Here is a 22,060-nt window from a genome sequence, read left to right on the forward strand (position 1 = left end):
TTGTGCTCACGATCAGCATAGCCACATCCTATTAGCACTGATGCAACATCCAGCCAAACCTCCGGGCAACATGGAAACACACACACCAGGTAAGTTTATTCTCTGCTTCATTGTTAATTGCTGCCTATGAAGTTGAATAGATGGAAAAGGGGGTGGGGAACAGAGAAAGGAATACTTTGAAAGGACTTCTGTGTCTTCTTTCAGGGCATTTTCAAATAACAAATTAAAAAAAAAAAAAAGAAAAATCTGTGGCCCAGGTTACGTAAATCAGTTCAGAGATAAAACATGCAGAATTCTTTTTTTCTGAATCCTCGGGAGCGCGTCTGTGGGTCAGTGTTGTGATCCATGTGGAAAAGACAATCACTAGGCAAACGTCTTCTGCTGGACTTCTACAGTTTCCATCTGCATTTGCCTTCTTGCAGTGCAACTGGAGGGAGCGAGCAACGTCCTTTTTCAGAAGACAATGTGCAGCAGTGAGCTTCCAATCCCCACACGCAAGGAACAAATCTGCTCAGTGCATAAAACGTTTGTGTTTGAGCTCTCAGTGTACAATTTTAGAATAACATTCAGTGCTGATATTGTGTCACTATTACTTTACTGCTACAGTTGAAAGCTCCGTGGTTGTTTCCACATTATCTCATTGTTTCTGGGGCCATAGCTCTGCTGTGAACTCTGAACTATCAGGCATCTCACTGAATCCTGCTATTTCTGTGCTCTCCCACCCAGTTCCCTTCCTAAAATTATTTGTTTAGCAGACCACAGTGTGCAAAGAGCCATTAGATTTAATGCCTACTGCTGATCTTTGTTGAGTTATTCCAGCATCCTTTTTCTATCTCAGGTCCTTTACTGTTGGAGTTAGTCCTGAGATATACTTTATGTCAGAAGAATCAGGTACTTTCTGTAATCTTTACACGTAGAGTAAAATTAAAAAAAAAAACCACAAACAAACAAAACCAAAACCGACAAAAAACAAACAACAAAACCAGGAGGGGAGTCTGTAAAGTTATACACACCATTGTATTATGTAGATATAGCTCCATTAAGTCTTCAGCTAATGCAAACATTCAGAAGGTGGCTCAGGTTTTTGTTTTATACTGTGTGGTTCCCACATCTATCTCCACAGCTCTACTCTGTTTCCTTCATTCTGACGATTCAGGTTCATAGTCTTTCACTGTTTAGGAGACTCTCTGGCTCATGGCGTGTGCCAGAAGTGGGTGAGCACCTCTTAACTCAGGTACATTCTTACTGGTCCGAAGGCCAGAGGGGAGGGATCCTTTGTACAAGGGGCTGCCAAAGGAGCACAACCACAGGTTTTTACGTTTGTGTCTGTGACCATAGCTATTCAGGCAGGTCAAAGCCAACAAGGATCTGTGCTCCCCCTGGCCTGCCCCTGTCTGTTTGAGGTGCTGCAATGCTGTTGCTTCTGGCAGCAGTTCAGGGACAGACTGTCAGGGCCCAGAGTGCATTCCCCTTCTAGGCGTTGGCCATCTTAAAGAGTTTAGCTGGCTGAGTCCAAGGCCAGCTCCTTCAACAGCCAGAGCTGGAAGAAAGCTCTGGAAGTGAAAGAGAAGAAGAAGAAGAAAGTTGGAAGTGAAGTCCTGCCCTCCTTTCCCTTGCAGCTGAGGCTCTACCACTCGCTCCCTGCCTGCGTTACATCACAGCTGAGCAGCACCTACACCTGCACCCAGTCTTGGACCTTCACTGGTCTGGTCCTGCCCTTGACCCAGTGGCTCTGCTCCCCCGGCTTGACACCAGACCTGCCTGGTCACCGCTGCCTTGCTGGGGAATCACTGAGCTGTGTCCAACCCTGATCACTGTCTCCAGCCCTGACCCTAACGCAGACTTGTTGCTCTGCATCTGGGCACCCTGTCAGCAGGGTCACTCACTGCTCTGCCCTATCGTGCTCTGCTCCAGGCTCATCTTTCCCTGTGGAGCGACAGCCACAGGCCTCCTTTTCCCTAAAATGACTGTAAGAGGTTTGTTATTATCCTTTGTGTCAGTAACTCTTACTTTAAACAATCAGTGACTATGCACTCACACAACGGGCCAGAGGGTTATGGACAAGTCACTCTGTTTACCACAGATTAGCAGATTCCTGAATCACTGTAGTCTCAAAGTGCATGCTGATATGGGAAGAAGCTCACCCTGTGCCAGAATTACTTCTTGTGCACAGCTCCACCGAGCTCAACGCAGCTACAGCAGGGTGTGATTTCCTCCACTGTGTCTTCAAGACTACCATTAGTGCCTTTTAAGAATCATAGGAATTAAAGACAGACAAGATTGGATTGTCTCTAATGCTTTCTAATGCAGCATGGTACGAATTAAAGCAAATTTCGGCTTAGAGGGTATGAAGGCTACCATGGAGAGGAGGACTTAGAGGAAACTTCTGGGAAATGGAAGTATAAGTGTGACTTGGAGGAAGTAATAAGGGTTAAGACACGATCAGAGATGGAACAGTCATGCTAAGGTTTGAGGCAGGCAGCACAGCCCCACACAATTCCCTGTCTACTTTCCATCTTCATCACATCGTCCCAGCCATATGACCTGGGCTAGCAGATCTCCTGGAGAATAAAATTGGGGGTGCAACCAAAGGGAGGAAGAAGTGGAACTAGAAGCAGAAAACATAATTTTTCAGGTTTGCCACTTCCTACCTGTTCCCCCACAACTGAGTTTCCACCAAGAGGCAGTAGACCCAGATTTGCAGCCTGCAGTCGGAGTGCTCATACAGTATCTCTCAAACTGCAGATGTGAAGGGCAAAACCACCTATGAGAAATCCTGGCTTAATGCCTTTGACAGTCTGGGTTCATCTGTCTGTCTGGACCTCATTCCAACATTCAGTTTGAGATTCCACATCCTGAGCCTCCGGGACACTCAACAAGGAGAATCATGTGGGTAGGAATCAGGATCTAACTTGTGTCCCTTTACATTTGGCTGTACGTAACACTGTTCCCCTTTCCCAGCCTCCCAAATATGATCAGAGAAGATGTTCTCTTTATAGAGAGAACTGTCTAATGCTGAGTTTAGTTATGAGACTGATTTTAGTTGAAGCATTTAAATAGTAGGGGACTAAACATCTGAATGGTTCTTAAACCATCCCGAAGAAAGAAATATCAGATATCTGAAATTTAATGGTCAAACTCTATCTTTCTTTTATTCAAATAAGGAGTTTGAGAACACTGCACTAATCTAAATTATCTTTAATGATACCTACTGGACCTTTTCCTTCAAGTATTATTGAATAAAGAATGGATTTCCTACTTAAAAATTTATTCCTAGACATTTCCTCTGGTGGCCTGTTTCCTTTAAGCTTGACCAAGGCTTATTTAATTAACATGCCTTCCCTTGTGTCTGAAACTCTTTAATTGAAATATTAAAGAATAAGCAGTATTTTGAAGAGACAAGAGGTGGCAGCTTAAAAAAAGAACACTGAAGTACGATGAAGCTATTTGCATACTTATAAGACATGCCTGGCTGTATTGAAATCAGCCAGTCTAGATGTGCATGTTCAGAACGGAGAAGTCATTAGCTTAGTGGGGACCTAAAGAACACATGTATAACCATGGTGTATGTTTTTATTTATATATAGATCTCTCTCCTTTGAAGAAGTTATGTATAATCAAGCTACATAGGAAGTAGTTCTTTGTCATACCTACTCGGGGGGGCAAGGGGAGGGGGGAAGGAATAAAAAGTTTGCCAAACAACGCTCCTAAATTACAGATGTTTTGAACAACCTTACAGAGGAATCGGTGTGAGTACAGGTATGCTTCTGACTGTGGCGTCTGTCAGAAATGCAGCCCATTTCTGAGAGTTAACTGAAAAGAGAGATGAAAGCAGGCCAGTGTCTGTGCCCGGGGTGGCCAAACCATTTACAATGTATTCTGCAAGTAGCTGTCTTTATGATAATCTGACCATCTGGACCACTCAGATCGGATAATTGGCTGCTGCTCAGGATTTAATACAGAGCTCCTAATTAGGTAGACTTCCTTAATGCATATTTCACAAGCAGGATGGTCCTTTAATACACCCTCTCAGTCCTTCCACTTTTGGCAGCATGTGCAGCTTCTTCATCGTTGCACTTTAGACAAGGAATTGGAAACTCAAAGAGTGAGGTCAACTGATGCACACACGGCCAACCCTTGAGTTTACAAAAAGGTGAAGCAAAGGAATGCAGAGACTGAGCAAGCAAGTAGATGGTTACTGGCTGTGAACTGGTGCTGGAACTAGAGCTGGTCACTGATCTCTGTGCTGGAGGTAGCTTGTCCTTGGAAGCCATTACAACTTAAAGAAGTTTGACTGGAGGATGGCTCCCAGGCTATTTTTCTGAGTGTTGTTTTTGAGGATTTGCTTTCCAGGTTGAATTCTGATCCAATCTATTACTGTTCTCTGGGGAGCTGTGTGTATATATATATATATGTGTGTGTGTGTGTGTGTGTGTGTACCAAAGCTATGCATGTGTGCATGTATAAAAAATTTATATATATATATATATATGCACATATATAACCACACAGCTTGTTTCTATTGATACTAATTCCTCTAGAATATTAACAGAATGAGAAGATGTAAAGCCAGATGTCGTAAAGGCTTACAGGGTAGAATGAGGTCAGGCAGCATCCGAAGCAGAAGCCCCTGAGGAGCTGCAGTACCACAGGCAAGCACTATCAAATGTGGAACTCATTCAGAACAAAACGCTTTGCTTCAGTCGGTTTGATTTGGGAAGATGTAAATCTTTTGGGAGAACAGAAGTCTTCCAAGTTCAGACATGGAAATTGCATCTCCATCAAAAAACTTATTCTGACTGGAAGTCCCTGACTGCCTCACCTGCTTACCAGTGTTAACCTCAGGTTCGTGACACAGTTTCTGAAGGTTGGGAAGCATAATGGAAATGAAATCATTTTATTCTAAATGAACTGCAGATCTTTTTTCCTAGGCTCGATTAAAAAGACGGGGAAGCAAAAAAGAGTCTTAATTGACTGTGCAAAGGTCTTGTGAGATATTCCAGGTTTAGTCTGGAAATACTGGAGAAACACTGTGTGTAGCCTTTGGGAATTGAACCTTCACTTATTAATTAGTTTCCTTGGAGTTTCCCTTGTGGCATCATTATGTACTTCATTAAAGTAAAAGAAGTGTGAGTTTCCTTGAGAGATCAGAAAAGGAAGACTGGTGAGCCAATCTACTGTACTGTTGAAGTGCTGCAGGACCCTAATCTATTATTGCTAGGAAACATAAGAATAATCATAACATTTAGGGGTAAGGTCTGTGCATTCCCTTCTTTAACAGTTTACTTTGTTAGCACGTAATTGTGTATCAGTAGATTCAGCCTGTGCAGAGGGCAGAGAAGATTAGCAGTAGGACACAGTGTCTGCCTTAGAAGCCTGAAAACAAAAGAAGGGTTTAAATTAAATAAGGGGAAATATGACTTCCAGATTGTAGCAATACACGCTCCCCATCCCTCTGAAAAAAAAAAAAAAAAGGGGGGGGTGTGTGAGACAAAGTTTTGCTATCATCATATATAAGAATGGATCCTTTTAGATTTCCCTTGAATTATTTGAAGATGATGATCACTGCACAATTCTGTAGGTTTCCTGCGTGCAGCCATCTCCTTCAACGCTCTGCCTTTGGAGATGCAAAGGTATTTCGGCCACCAGTTGGCTGTTTCAGCAGTGCGGGAGAAACACTCTTCGGTCACATGAACACTGAGTAAGAGACACTGCTCCTGCCTTCCCTTTTGCCCTACCTCCATCACCACAAGAAAGCTGTGGAGGAAACTCCTCAAACTCTCCCAGTGCTTTTTTGTTTCGGAAAAAAGAGGAAATCATTTTCTCACAACACAGTGCAGCAGATCTCATAGGGCAGTTCCTCCCAGACCGGAAAATAAATATACTATGCTGTTAAAGCTTCTTGTTTCCTTAGACAGAAGGTGAAAGTGGGGGAAGAGAACTGCAGCATTACCAGGATTGCCTGGTAAGAAGGCAAAAAGAGATACTATGGATGTAGCGTCTCTCTGCGTATGCAGGAGCTGATGAATGTTCCAGTTATTTCTCGTTGCTGGAGAGGACGAAAGTCCTGACTGGAGAGGCAGAGTGCTTTGTCTCTTTAGTGGCAACAGGGCTAACTACGTGGGCAGACGGGTTTGCTACACCTATGTCTTCTCTCAGGTAGAAAACACTAATGCTTGAGGGACCAAGCCATAGTTTTTCACCCCAATAAGCTTCTCAAAGAAACTATGAGTGAAGATCAGTCGACCCCATTTCAGTTATGGCACCACTAGAGGGGGAAAGAGTATGAAATATTTGCATGTCAAAACAGTTTCTGTACACATTACATTTTATCATCATTTTTTTTACTGTGCTACTGCCTGTATGAGATTGACTTTGCCTTTCCTACCCGTAACCAAGCATTCTTCTCGCATTCTGTTGTTGCTGTACCCTGCTCTACGGCAGAGATAGAGCTTACCCGTGGTGGTGAACAGGGAGTGACATGTACCTCCTCACTCCCTCCAGACCCTCCATTATGCTGCACTGTGACCACGTAATTTGTCAATACAAGAGATGGGGAACACACTTAAGACTAAAGGGTTCAAGACATTAGTCCCTCCAGCCAAAACATGTAGGTATAAACTTAGAGGTACTTTACGAGAATGTCACACCATTACATGTCCAAAAGTTATGAGTTCTTAGTGGAAAATGACCCTTAGCCAGAAGTTTGTATCTGATGCCATTAGATTTGTTCACATCAGACTAGAATTGAAATCCAGACCATTTCAGGCCTAGCTGTAAGCCACAGTCAAATGTGATGCAGCTCATTTGCAGCAATTTGGCTTCCATTTGGCAGGAAACTGCTGCACCCGGAGAACCAGGGTGCAGGCACTGAAGCCGCACAGCTTGCTCATGTCCTGGGGGGTGCTTAGCTAGCTGCAAAGAACAGACTTTCCAACTCCTAATCTTATGAATAAGTGCAGGAGTACAAATGCTGTTGATGAACCAGGGTAGTGCTCAGCTAAGTGCAGTGCTGTACCTGTTGTTCCTCTGCAGCTCTAGGCACCCCTCTCCATTCACTGAAGTGCAGCATCTGAAGTTAAATAGCACCTCTTAACTGCAGCATTTCCCATTCCTTTAGGAAACTGCCTGCACAAAACCTGCTTTATATACCAATACTTATTATCTCTTATTCTCAGACTTTCCTCTAGCCTCCTCACGCCCAACTCTGAACGGTCAGAAGACAGCAAAATCAGCAAGGGACTCTTTTTCAGCATACAACAATAAATATCTCACAGTTCCTCAAGACCGGACTTGCTTGCACAACAGGGTCAATGGAGCTTTTGAAGCACCAAGCTGTGTGGAGTCCTTCAGCAGTTCTGTAAGTAGGATTTTATGTCATTAACCTATATCTAACGCCTTTGAGATGAGGAAAAGGCTTGAAGCAGGGTGAGCAGAGCATTGTGTTCCTCCTGCTTGTTAAACAAATCCACACTGTACTGGGCAAAGTGACTATGCAAGTAAACTGATACTACAGCTTTAAGTAGTTCAGTAGGGTCTCAGCATACAGCAAGAACTAATTGCTACTGTAGTAGTCTCACCAGGATGTTCTTAATTATTTACTTTAGCCAAAATTTTACAGAGCAGGAATAGGGGCATTGTTATTACCCCCAGTATAGGAGAAGATCTTCAGGCTGATGATTAAATTGGCTAACCCTGTGCAAAGCCTGGGCTACCACGTGCCCAGGTGTTAATGTGGCTGGATTAGAAGGTAAAAGTGTAGTGTGGCTGCAGGCTTTAGGGCAGAGCTGTTGTTAGACAGCTCTTGGGATGTGTTTGGAGTGATATATTGGCTATTAGAGGACTCAAAGTTGTCGTGAAATGCTGAGCTTACCTTCTGGTCTTATTTTTTCGTCTGCTGGCTACTTGTCTTGAAAATATCAAGAAGCAACAAATGTGGTGTTAAAGATGGTAATTGTAATCACTGATTCTGGCTTTTATAATGGCTGTGAGAGGGGAGGAGAGAAAGGTCTTGATAGTTCGTTCAGTGACATTTTGGAAATTGCAATTTATTTGTGTTCCTCCCTAACAAGGCCTTCTTGTGCCAGGCTGTCACATGGTGAGGAAAGCAGTGCAAATTTAGGGCCAGAAAATGTCCTTACTGAAATCTGTGGGAATTTTGATTTGCTTTCTGTGCAAATAATGATGGGGATGGTGCTTTGCTGCCAAGAGTGAGGAAGGGAAAGTCTTTGTGGTACCTCCTCATCCTATTATTCTGTGTAACTACACAACATCAAATGTTGCTATGGTGCTCTCTCAGGTGGCTGGGATGTGGCAGCTGGCTACAAACAGCCATAAACAGGAAAACCTCTTAGTGACATTTTGCGTTCTCCAACCTCCTCGTACCCTCTCCTGCATTTTGTTTGTGCTTCTAATTTCTGCCCATGCTTGCCAGTAAGGGAGGAGAGGATGCTTAGAGCTCATCTTCTCTAGAGCCAGCTAATGCATTGCATTGTGCCAGTGACTTGGTGGTGGTGACATCATTACTTCTGTGCTGTATAGCGTGAAACTCCCTGGAAGGGAGGCTAGAAACCTGCAACGAGTTTTTCTTCTCTGTGGCACAGATGGATCCAGGAGGTTTGCATGGACTGCCTGTGAGTATTACATGAAAATGTATCTAACTAGGAAACGGGGAATTGCAATGAAATGCAGTGTCCCAAGCAGTTTTATATTCTGCCGGAATGCAGTGCTGAGTGTTAGTTTAGATATGCCTAAAGGGACTATATATACACTTTACACATAAAGTATGTGATAAGTGTAATGTGCAGAACAGATTATTTGGTGATAATTTCGTGAAAGAATGAATGATGTAGTATGCATATAAACCCAAGATTTATTTAGTGATATGGTGACTGAAAGCTACTTTGTGGGAAAGTAAGTGAAGCAAAGCAATGAAAAACAAGAATCTGAGAGATGTTGGAGTATATAATAATATGCACATTTATATAGCACCTTCAAAAATTCATATTGTGTTAACAAATGAGAAAATTGGAATACAGCATGCTTGGTTAACTTTGCATTCAGGGCTACTAGTCCATGTAAGGGAAGGGAACCTAGAGACAGAATGAAATCTGGCTGGTGCCTGTCAAGATTTTGCTTGTATAGCTACCCATGGGAACCATAAATGTCTGGAATTAGGTTATGGCCTTATTTCTGTGGATCAGGTTGACCCTGTTTGTTTGCGTGTATCTTGTTCCCCAGTCACTTCAGGGCTGGTGTCACTAATTAATGACACTGTAGAGAGCTCTGTGAAGGGATTTAAGATACAGCATTGAGCTGGAAACGGTGGCTGGTAACAGTTTTGGAAAACATGTGGGTTATTTTATTGAATGAGAAATGAATGTGAATGCCTTAAAATCAGTATCAGGAGTTCAACACGGGTGCTGCAGAATTGCTGTCCAGGCTGGGGTGTGATGGCAGGGTTAGGGCTGGAGCAGCTTCACCCCAGAGGGGTTCAGGGGGTGGAGACAAGAAGGAAGGGATGGTCCGAGGGGGCGACTGGAGCAACGTGGGTGATTTGAATGGTTTTAGTCATTGATCTCCTTTTGCAGTGTTACTGGTCAGTCACACAGTATTTTCATAGTACATTAAAATACAGGTCAGCTAGCACTGTTAGCCATCCATGGGGCATATCCTCTCTAATCCCTGGTATTTTCCAAAGCGTTTCTGTCCAGCCCTACCCTTCTTGCCCTTGTACTACCTTGAGGATATTTCTTCTGTTCTAGCTCAGATCAGCTCTTCCCCTTCTTTCCGCACAGTTTTCTCTTCCTTCCCCTGCCCAGCTTTGCTCCACAGCACATCCTTTGTCTGTAATGTGATCCTTATTCTCACTTCTCCATCCCACTTCAAAATGTGGGTGTCTTCTACTGGGTGGTCTGTGTACATGCAGGACAGAGAGATGTGTTGGTGTGGTACGTGCCTCTGTACCTGCCTGTCAGGTAGGTATCCCATGCCTTGGGATGAGGCTGCTATCACTACCCACTCTCATTTGTTTATGGTCAGAGGATCTCAGCATGACTTAATCTGGCCTGCAGAGTCTGTAGGTCATACCTAACCCTGGCTGACCTCCAATTTTGACTCTGTCACGCAGCTTTACGTGCTTGTGCTGAGATAGACCCTAGGCCTGCCTTCTTCTTGGCCTTTTTGGCTTCCTTGTCTGCGACAGTCCTGTGTTTCTCTCCCAGATTATAAACAATTACCTGGAAAGGACACAAGGAGAGACCGTGGAAAAGGCATCCTCAAGCGGCATGCATTTCAGTGACAGCAAGAGAAAAGTTGACTACGTGTTAGCCTACCACTACCGAAATCGCCTGGCTCACCACCTGCCCGGCGCGGGCTCACCAAAGGCGACACGCGGATCTGCCTCCTTGGCCCTGGTTTCAAATGGAGGGGCTGAGAAGGGCCCCGCTGAGCCACGGCGGCAGGAAGGTGGGCAGTGTGCCCCTCAGGAGAGGCTGGCATCGCCGGGGCCAGAGGTGGTCGAGCTCGGCCCACTGGACGCCCTGGAGGAGGAGAAGCGGCTGCAGCGGGAGGAGTACGAACGCAACCTGATGGAAGCGGGGCTGGAGATAGAGAAAGACCCTGAGGTAAGAGGGGGAGATGCCGCACCGGGTAGTGGACACTTCAGTGCTGGAGGTGGCTCTGTGCAGGACATAACCATGACTGGGCCATGATGGTGGCTGGGTGCACAGAGCATGGCTGCCCGCTCTCCCTGCCCGTGGGGAGGCCACAAGCCCAGCCCTGGCCAGGTGTTAGCGACCACCCTGGCCTGCCTTCATTCCTGCCCTGCTTTAGTGTTAACTGAGAGGCAAATCACACCTCTGCTGTCTTAAAAATAAAAATATGTACCACTTTCCTTCTAACATAGCCTCGCTGACTCCCCCACCGTCCTTCTGCAGCTGCAGCAAGTGTAGGATGTTCTGGAGGTGTGTCTCAGGCCAGCCTGAGGAGCTAATCCTGAAGACAGCTTGTAACTGTAGTTCAGTACTGAACGTCCCTGGGTCAAATGCTGCTGCCACAGCAGCCTCTAATTAGGGATCTGCAGAAATATGTTGTACAAGCTACTTTATCCATGCCTGGTGTGAAGCCATGAAGGTAGCGGGGGTGTTTCTTTGTTGTTTGGTTCTTACTGCCTAGTAAATAACGTGGTTGTTATGGTTGTTGAATGCACTATTGAGTAGCCATTTCGATCTTCAGCAGAAAACATATTACTTTATCTAAACGTTCTCATGGCATGCATTAAACCACTTTTCTTAAAAGGAAAAAAGTCTTCACTTTTTAATATTTTTAAAATGAAGAAAGGCTCTCTTAAGTAATTTGCTGGAATACAAAGTGCTGTTAAGACATTTCATTCTTCCTCAGAACAACTTGGTGATTTTTCAGTGTGACTTTTTAGCTTTCTTCCCAGCCATACGTTAAGTTTTTGTGTCGTTTCTTCATTCCACCCACAAAACAAACATCTCCTACGCTGCTACAGGAGAACGTCCCAGCCTTCAGTGTACTTATTCTAACCACATGTGCACGATGTTGGATAGCACTGGTCGTATCAGCTGGGAGTTGTGGTTAGGTTACTTGATTGCAGCCAGTCAATTGAACACGGGTCTTCCAAATCCCATGTTGAGGCACTGAGCCCTGTACTATCCCTCTGGACCTCTTTGAAAGCCACAGATATTTATATCCATTGAAGGATGGGTTCTAGTTTTAAGTGTTCTATTGTTTTGGACACCAAATTTAAGAAACTTAGGGCTTCTTTTCAGAGGTGCTGAGAACTTACAGCTCATATTGCTTTCAGTGCAACCAGTCAACACTTCCAAAACATGGACCAAATCACAGATTGAATCTGAAAATTTGAGTCTAGCTGACTTGGCATAGCATACACACGTTAAATCACTGGCAGGAATAGAAAGACATAGAAAGGTCTTTGACTCTTTAACATTTTTCTTGCTCAGTTTGCTGAGCTGCAGGTGGCTGTGAGTCGTATTTGGTTGCACAGCCTGGCTGAGCCATCCTTGCACCGAACAGAAAAAAGTGATCTCAGATCCTGATTCTTTTATGCTAAGCATTGGGGTTAAGGTTCAATAATGCTAATGACTATCTTACTGCTATGATTTTTACAATCAAATTGCATAAAACCCATGAGAACAGCAGTTTTTGGAGGCTTCTTTCAGTTCAGAATTTCATCAGAACCTGGTAAGTCTAGCAAGAGATTTGGTTTTGATTATTCGACTCATTAATTTATCCAAAGTCCAGCTGGCTACAAATTCTGTTTCGGACCCCTTTCAGGTGATGATGTGCACTCTTAAATAATATAAAAAGTAATACATGATGTCAGAGAGAGCGGATCAAGAAAAACCTTTTTGTCACGGTTTTCCTTCTGAAGAGGAAAAGGCTTTTTGTAAATGAACTGGAAAGTTCTGAGGAAATTATTTGGTGACCAGTTCTTTTATGGGAAAAATGAATTGATTTTGAAAATTACACAAAATGCAATCCCATCGCTTCTCTATCTGTATATGTGTGTGTACATAGTCATTCCTGCCCACCCCCAACACACAACTTATCTAATCAAAAGGAGAAAGTGTTTTTCCCTCTCAAATCTCCTGAGAAACTGGAAGGAATTATGCATTATTCTTTTTCTTCCCTGCCCAAGACATGTGGCTTTTACTTCCTTTTTCTTTTTTTTTTTTTTTGTTTGTTTGTTTGTTTGTTTTTTCTCTCTCTTGTGAACTCCTGTTCAATCATGCCAAAGCTGCTGTCTGTTATCTTGCTGTGATTTTTATAGAACTTGCTGACCAGGCACATGTGAAGGGTACAGCTGGCCTTACATGTTGATTATAATTGTGTGTTGAACTGATACGAGAACAACTTCTGATTTTAGTCCTGGGAAAAATATGTCTCTGTAGGTTCTTTAAACTCAGAACAGTCTTAGACACAGTAGGTTGTATTTTTGGTGTATAACACAGTGGACTTTCAGCTACTACATTTCTAGTGGTTTACGCTGAACATGCATGTTTGGGTGTTTTATTTCAGTACCAGTATAACAAGTGGATCTTTTTCATATAGTATTATTGGAATTTGAGATGTATTCTCTAATACACATCTCACTCTTGCCATATGTTCTGGACCAGGTCTTAAGATGAGTCGGATCAGAGGGCTGGCTGCAAAGGTAACTCAGACCAATCCTCTGTGCTGCAGCTCCGGTACGAGGGATTCCACTTTTGGACCCTTCGGTTAGAGCAGGCCTTGCTTTCCTCTACCTTATATCACCTACATACAGTCTTGCAAAGAAGAATATTAATTCAAGAACAGGATATCCTGAACAAAATCTCTTGCCTGAAACAGCATCAGTTTTTACTTGAAGCAGCAGCAATAGAAAGAAAGAGGGCAAAAGGATATCTGCTATGTCTGTGGTCTTCAATGAACATTTCTGCACTTTCTAGGTGGCCTATTGTAGCTATATAGCTTAAAAAAATACATATATCTTTGATAGGGCCTATGTTGTTCTGGCTCTTAACCTCATTCCCTGAACAAAAAAAAAAATCAAAAAACCAAAAAACAAAACCACCAAAAATGGGATCAAGCCATTGTCCCCTTTTTTACTGATGTTGCAGGAGTCATGAAAGATAAATTCACTGTGTAATACAGCTGATTCAGCATTTAATGATTTCTAAGGGCATCTGTCTTCTTGTGGCTGGAAAGTTGCTTAATCTATGATCTAGGTTAACCTTATTTTGTAAAGGCTGTAAGGCTGATTAACCTAAATGAACTAAACACAGAATCTTTTGCATCCTGTTGCTCAGTCTACCAACCTCACAGGATATTGGATTTCCTCTAGAAGCTGCTTTTGTAGGCTAGAACTGTTTAGACACCAGGAAGTTCATCTCTAAGAACACAGGATAGCATTATGGCAGTTAAAAAAATTGTTATTTCTACAACTATTTTTGAAAAAGTGGGAATTTCCATGTTGACATATGATGTTAATATGGTTGTTATATGCTGAATAACTAGGGACAAACACCTCTCTCATTTGTATTGTCAATTCATTGTGTAAAAGAATAGAGACAAAAAACCAAATGAATTATATATATTCATATTTGGAGAGGGGGGTATTACTCTTTTTTTTTTATATGCGGAATATAGGCAAGATTATGGACTGTCTCCATACTTACCCAGATATTAATTGTGAATTATGGAATTTTCTACTAGTTTTCAACTTTCTTATAACACTTTATCATTTGTTATTGTTGTCCTCCAGAGAAACTTTGTTCTCGCTTAATATAACCTTACTGGGGTTTTTTTGTTTTGCTGTTTTTAAATGGAGATATTATTTTGCATGTCCAAGACAAAATGCACAATGAAAGCAATGGGCACGGAGCCAAATGTTACAAATTTTTCCCCCAAAATTTGACGTGAATACTCATAACGATGGGTGGTCATGAGTTTTGACAACTAGTGCAGATTGTTCTCAAGTCATCTGAGAATTTCTTTTCAAGAGTGGTAAAACAAGAGTTGGCATCATCTTTCTATAATATAAAAAGCATTGTAGAAACAAAATAGAAATCCATTTTTCCTTTGTTAAGGAAACAAGTCTATACTATTACCATGCTCTATTACTTTGCCATGCTCTCTGGTAAAGTCACAGCTGATCCATACCACATGTTCCTGTGTTATAACAACTATTGCCATGATGTTTTGCGTGTCAGAGACCACAACTGGCACATCAAGATTAAGAAGATCTTTGCATGATTATCTTCTTTTCAAATCAAAACATTTGGGTGGTCCAGGGTAGTCTGTGCCCATGAAAACAGCTGAATAAGCAAAATTTAGGGTTATGTGGAAGCGATATTTGGCGGAAAGATTAGGATAGAAGAGAAAACTCCCTATTCATATCTAATGACAGCAGAATAGCAACACAGAGCTATTTTTTTGCATAGTTTTCTGTGAGTAAAAATAATGTTTGCATCTGTGACTGGCCTGTTTGACCAGTCTACAAAGTTAGATAAAATAAACCTGGTGTTGACTCTTGCATGTGTATGTAGAAATAACTACCTATATTTTACCTAATATTTTACAATACAACACTGTGACTGATATAGCCCCCACTAATACAGATCTTGTAAACACTTAATGCTAATCTGCATAGTGTTAAGCTTTTGCATGATTTGCTTCCTCTGCTTCAAAGCAACCCAGTTAAAAGTACAGTAAAACTCTTTTCACAAGATGTCCATGCCAGAACCCAGATTCTTTGGCACATCTTTGTAAACTTGGAAGGAATGCCAGCAGGATGCATTTATCCTTGTGAGCTGAGCTAGCTGCCAAAGCCATGACCGTCATCTCCAAATAAACCCTGTTTAACACTAGTGGTACAAGTCAAATTTTGCATTGGATACACAAAGAATTGCCTGAGATAGGGTCACTTTAAGAGTACCCTCAAACATTCCACCTCCATTCCCAGGAAGGGTCATAAATACTACTGACACTGCAGGCAGTTCTTGGGGTTGAAACCTTTTGCTTTTCTTTTTGTTCCTGGGGAAACTGATCGTTGTGTTTCACCTAATGTGGAGCACCAGTAGTTCGGTTAAATTTGAATGTATTGCTGCTTTAATGACTGCAAATGCAACATGTACTGTATTCAATTAGTATTATGTATGGCGAAGCATAATAGGAATAGAATAAGAAGACACTGGAGATGCACCTTGGCATTCTGACAAAGTAGGATCATTTTCCGGCATGTTGGAAACGAAATGTACTTTGCTAAATAGCATTTAGGAGATGAAAATATCTGTTAAGAGGAAGATTATGACAATTTTAAAACCAAGTGTAAATTACCCCCGAAAAGCTCATCTAACTTGAATTTTTAGAGCTAGCACACTTTTAATGATGTCTCATTAAACTCTGTTGGCTACATTATACTTTGAGGCAAGGAAGTCCTTGGGGTCCTCAATGTATCAGCTTATGCAGTACTGTTGATAGCAAAGCTACTGATGGTGGTGGTTGTGACTGGCTTTTTCTGTTTGATATTCCAAGGCATGTTTTTGGATTTTTGTGAAAAAAAAAAACCAAAATCAAACCTAAAACCCAAGCCAAACAAACCTCCCCAAATCCACCCTGACCTCAAACAACCTCCACCCCCAAACAAACCAACCTAGCCCACCCTCCAACCCGAACCCAAGAAAACCTGGTAGTGCTGCAACTAGATTTTTATCTACGGGATTAAATTGCACTGCTTTGTCACACTAAGGTGCTTCCTATTTGCTAGTGGGAGAAGGCTTTATCTTTTATCTTCTACCAGTGGTAAAGGACAAGAGGAGTCAAAATTATATAATAGTAAATTATTCAATGCAGAGAGACTTTTTCTTTCTGTCTTCTCCTATCCCCACCTCTAGCTGAGGACATTTCTGTTGAGCAGTGCCATCAACATTCTTGCTATATGCGTTGTTTTATTGGGTCTGCTATATTCTCCAATATCACATTTATGTTATATGTAGCTTATTTTAATGTTAATACTTTTCATTGTGAAAAAGTGGGATTCCAATGGCTAAGAGTTTAATTTATTTGGACAGATTTATTTTTTTTTCCCCTTGACAGAACTTTTTTTTGGCATAAAATATTCCAAATTTTAGTTAAAAGGTTATGTATATTGCTTAATTTCGTATCAATTAAGAGCCTGAAAAAAATGATGTCTTTTCCCAACATCTATCAATGTGATTTGTTGATAATTCCAAGAAAAGCATCTCATGCTCTTAGTACATGAGACACACCCTGTAGGTACTCAGTGTGAATGTTATAGTTGTCTCAAAATGTTCATTCATCTAAAGTGCAGAGGAAACCTTAATAGTAGCTAACATTAATTTTAAAAGGATAGGGAAATTTAATATGAGTCCTAGACCTTTATCCATGTTAATGAACACCTCCCAAAGCCAATGAGAATACATACAGAGTAATGTAGTATTGGAAGCAGACTGGGGTCTTTTGTGCTCTAGGTCTTTGGACTCTGTATTTCACTCTCTCTTAGTACAGCACTCAGAACAAGGCAATGCTTCTTTGGGGGCCTCTTAGCGTATCAATTATATAAATATTTGATGGTTATTTTCCAACGACTCTAGTTACAGAAGCATTAATTAGCTAAAACTTGTTCTGCTCCTTTATGTTACTTATATGGGGCTGAAATGTAATACACAGCTCTTATAAAATTAAAGTTGAACAGACAAGGCAAGGTTTTCAGTGATAGTCAAGTGAATGTGATGAAAATATTGACAAGTTGATTAACTATTTAAGAGGAAATTATGTCTCTATTTTAGAGAGGATCTTGAGTAGCCCCATGGGAGTTAGGTGTGGCTCAATCAGTATTAAAATAATGATCCATGATAACAGGTGTCTAGGCAGAATGGCTGTGAAGTCAAAGCTGAAAAGTCCATACTATGAATCCTGGTTTTTAATGACTGTGTTGTGACTTGAATAAATGAATGGGCAGACGGACTCACTCTGTGTATTTTAATTAACATCCAGACACTTAATGCTTAGCTATTAGGTACTTCAGTCAAAATGCCTTCCAAGGGACTTAAAGAAAATTGAAGAGATGTACAAAAATGGCTCTGTTATGTTATCAGTAACATTTATAGAGCTCTTGGGCCAGCGACGATAAATCTCATCAATTATCTGCAGGCTGAGAAATGGAGGTATCAATCCCTTGAATTTCAGATGGTGGTAGATTTGGGGTGTTCATTCTGGTGATACTTACAATGGGAGTTGGACAAGAAGCATCCTATTTGTACATATATTTTTACATAATGCCATTTCTGTCAGACTTGTCTGGTAGGAATAGTAAATAGCCTTCCAAATTTGTGTCTTCATATCACTGTGTCCTGTGCTGAGTTCTGTCACCTGCTGGAGGAGCTAATTCCATTTCTACAAACTGCTAGAGAGGTGGGAAGCCCACAGAAATGGGTTATACGTCTCTGCTAGGGCGTAGTACGGAGAGAACAGGACACTTGTAGGTTAAAGGATGAAAAGTAGCAAAATCAGCTGCTTGACTTGTTCACAGATGAATCCATGAAAACATTTGTAATTATCAGCGGTCTTGTTTGCAGCAGAAATTTTAATGTGCAAATTAAATCCATGGAGACAATTTGAAGAGCAATAGAGGGAGCCCTGAGGGATGCCACACTGCACTAATGACGCTACAGTAGCTAGAGTGCCTGCAGAGGAGACTTGGATGCTGAAGTAGTGATAATTTCTGTAAGCTGTTTAGGCCAGTGCAGCTTGAATAGTGGTTTCATGAAAATAGTCATAAAATATGAAATAGTTTGGGGATTTTTGTCCTGGGTTTGTTGCTTTTCTGACCTTTTTAAGGATAGAAATCATGCTGCTGTTGACTGGGGTGAGGAATCACCTCCTACAGGTGCTGGATGAGGATTGCCCAGCAGCAGTACCTGCTACATCTCAACCTATTCTTTGGCAGAAGAAAAAATCCCATATTTGGGAAGTTCTTTTGTGGGGGAAATGGGACTTTCTTTGCATTGCTGTCCCCAGACAACTGCCTACTTTGCCTATAGGAGTATATATGATGTTGCTCCTCTGATACCAAGGGCGTGATTGCTTCTGCGTTTTTGTTGGTTGAATGGCTGCTGTATGAGTTTATTACTTTGTGGAGGCAGACTGAATGGTTGCTGTATGATTTTATTACTTTGTGGAGGCGTTGCTTCTTAGTCACTATTTCACACCTCGTGGAAAGGAAAGCAGGGAGGTGCACCTCTATCCGGGAGTGGACGCAACACTGTAGATAAGTGCTCCCTGGTTTTAATAAGTTTCTTGTACACATATATACATTAATTCATGTACTGCTTTATGTTATAAAAGATCTAAGCTAAGATAATGCCTCTCTGTTCTTCCCTACTGCTTTTTGGTCTGTATGAGAGCAGATTAAAAGGAATTCTTTGTCGCAGAGACAAAAATGAGAAACACAGGCATCAGTGACAGACAAATTGATTTTGCTTATTTTGATGCAAAAAAAGTAGGGAATAGAACTTGTTCTCGAGTCACTTCTTTCTCTGTGGAAGATGAGAGTGGGGCATATCTTCCAGTGATCAGAGACAGTGTTCTCTTCCAGAGCCAGGGAGAGCAAACCAGAGGTGCCATGCCTTCTCAACACAGGCCAAAACAACAGAACAACAGTTTCAAGTGAAGCAGTGAATGGTTTCTTAGAAAGGGATTTTCCACCTCTGCTAGTTCTGTTTTGGGCTCTGATGAACCCTCTGTGGAAAAGCCTTCACTGTCCAGAGCTTCTGGATTGTCATAGCGAGCATCAGTCCAGTGTTATTTTTTTCTCAGCTCGCAAACCAGAGCAAAATCCATTTCATTTTTGTGGAAGTCACAAGGAATACTCTTGAATGTCTTAACTGGAGGTGAGGATAGAGAAGGAGTTAGAAACTGAAACTGGAATGTCAGAGACAGAGAGAGAAGAAGAAAAAGAAAAAAAGACCTCTGCAAGAACATGAAAAGGAAAGTCCTCTCAACCAACCAACCAGTGGTACAGTGATGCTTGTGCCAAGGGAATCCCATAAAGTGGCATTCACCAGCTTCTGCCATCTCAGACCTGGGAATGGATTCCAGCAGAGAAAAGGCTGGGGGGTATCTGACTATGGAAATCGGTCTTTAAAAGATAGGACTGTCTTATGGGAAAAAAACCCAACTGTTCATGTATGTGCAGAGTGAGGGGGTGGAATTTGCTATCCTTTAGCATATCCAAGGAAAGGTAACTTAAATAATGACTCGGGCTTGTGGGATTATTTTCATATTTCTTTGACACTTCAAAGGTCTTCTTGCTTTACTGATGACTGTAATGGCTATGTGTGTCATTGTGCCCAAATTTAAGGTATTAAAAGGTCTGTTGCTTGTGACATCATGACTAGACAGGCAAGCATATTTCTCCAGGAAGAGAGCCACTATAGGAAAGGAATTATTCCCTGCCAGATGCAAAAATAGGCATTTTATGGTGTGTACATCTTAAAATTCTATATTGTATATGAGAGGGAAACGTTTTGGAATGGAAACTGGATCCATATCCAAGCTGGTAAGCATGGACAATGGAAGGCTCTTTTAAAGAAAGATTAAAAAAAAAAAAAAAAAAGTAATTCTCCTTTAGAAATCAGAACATCCTCTTCAACATAAACTGTTTCTTAAATCCTTTGTAGACCTAAGTTCTAGGTAGGGGCTGAGCTCCAATAACTTGGTAGTAGTCTGTGTGGATGTGCACAGATTTAGTGGGGGGAAGTTGTCACTGAGGGAAAGATTAGTTAACTGTCCCACTTTTACTGCAAGTTGAGAAGAATCTAAAGATCTTTTTTTCCTCTCTCTCTCTCTCTTCCTCTCTCTCTCTCTCTCTCTCTCTCTATATATATATATATATTTAAATGGAGGGAGAAGTGAAGAGCATGGTTCACTGCTCTCCATGCTGGGTCTGTAGGGGTGTTGTCAAGGAGTCCAGTTTTCTTTTACATTTGGACTGTGCTGACCAGCTGGGATCATCTATAGCTTCTGTAGCTCAGGGATGGTCTGTTATTTTCCAACTGTCCAAGGTTCTGTTTTGGCCACTGGAAACTGCAGAAATACAACTCTTCTCCAGTTGAACTCTTCTCCAGTTTTCCTGTCCATTTCAAGTATGGCACAAAGTTACTGTGCAAAAGCCCTGCTACCTGATAACTCCCCCTGTTTGTATCACCAGAGGTAGCGTTATGGAATGAAATACTATCTCACTTCTTAACTTTTTTGGTTAGGGTTGGTCCACATGATCCAATTTCAATGAACGTATTTGCAGAGTGACGATGTCATTCAAGGGAAAATCAGGAGAAATCTGAAACCACACAGGGTTTTTGAAGGCCTGATATATTTTAGTTCAGTGTAAGAGTGGATATGTTTGATGGTACCTGAATGGCAGCTTGTTTCTAACAAGCAATATCGTTTCTAACTTCAAAAATGTTAAGCCTCTAGTTGCTCTTAGCAGTGGGACTTGTTGGATGTATAGTACTTGGGAACACTGCAGCACTTCACATTTCTAAAAATGGTTTCAAGGAAGTGCCTTTTCAATCTGGTAAGAGTTGGGCTTATGCTTTCCATTTTCAAGAACATATAGAACAACTTCAATATACTGTCATAACTCATAGCCACCATGATGGCATCTGCATTTTTACAGTGTTACGATGTGTGCAGGCAACTGCTCACAGAAGTTCCTCTCTCCCTTCCACAATGGCCTGGCAGGTCTAGTGAAATGCTGGGGTTTCAACCCCAAGCCCCAAATCAAGGTTGACATCTGGGTGATTCCCACAGCCCTTCCCAAAGGGGGGTGAGTTTCCCTTTAGGCTTCCCCCCAGGGTGGGGCCGGCCTGGCAGACAGAGCCATTGGGTAAAGGAGCCCCAGGTGTCTGCAGTGAGTAACCCAAGGTCAGGTGTCCCCCTGAGGGATCAAAGCTGGGACCCCTTGCAGGAGGGGCAGTGTCTGTGTGTGAGGTGGATGCCCTGTGCAGAGTTCCCTGTTGGGGAAGGACCTCCTGCCTCCCTGGGACTGGGCTCCACTCAGGTCTGGCTTTTGTAAACGTGGGCTGTGTAGAGATTTGGTGTGTGGCTTCCTTGGTCTGATGTGTTTGGCTTGTTGACTCGGTTGTCTCCCATCCCTTCTATGGGAGACTGCATGTCACCATTTATTCCACCCATTGTTGGTTTGTGGTGTTGTTGTTGGGGTCAGTGGGATTGATGTTGATTATGTATAACCTGATTGACTTGTTTGTACCCCCAGTGCTCACCCATGTACTGACCCTTTTGTATCAAATACAATTTGGTTATTGGTTCATCTTTCTGCTGGCTGTGTCCTTTATGTTAGGCCTGATAATTGGCAAAACATCTATGCAGATGAAGGCAAGACTCTTGTGGTTATGTAGGAACCAAGGTCTCCCTGTCTTCAGTGTGGTCTGGCCTATGTACTGTAGCAGACTATCCTTCAAAGGGACTGGGCTCAATAAGCATTTAAACA

The 22,060-nt window shown here is 42.1% G+C and overlaps 1 protein-coding gene across 2 annotated transcripts in view; it reads left to right on the forward strand.

Moving 5' to 3' along the window:
- ANO2 (anoctamin 2) overlaps positions 1 to 22,060 on the forward strand; it is a 197,933-nt gene continuing 175,873 nt past the window's right edge. For both annotated transcript variants that reach the window (XM_074901830.1, XM_074901831.1), the window contains exons 1-3: positions 1 to 89; positions 7,179 to 7,360; positions 10,224 to 10,625. In XM_074901830.1, the coding sequence (XP_074757931.1) occupies positions 41 to 89; positions 7,179 to 7,360; positions 10,224 to 10,625 (633 nt within the window). In that variant the 5' untranslated portion in view covers positions 1 to 40. The remainder of the gene's footprint in view (positions 90 to 7,178; positions 7,361 to 10,223; positions 10,626 to 22,060) is intronic.

The sequence above is a fragment of the Athene noctua genome, chromosome 3 (genome assembly GCF_965140245.1).
Source record: "Athene noctua chromosome 3, bAthNoc1.hap1.1, whole genome shotgun sequence".
Lineage (NCBI taxonomy): Eukaryota > Metazoa > Chordata > Aves > Strigiformes > Strigidae > Athene > Athene noctua.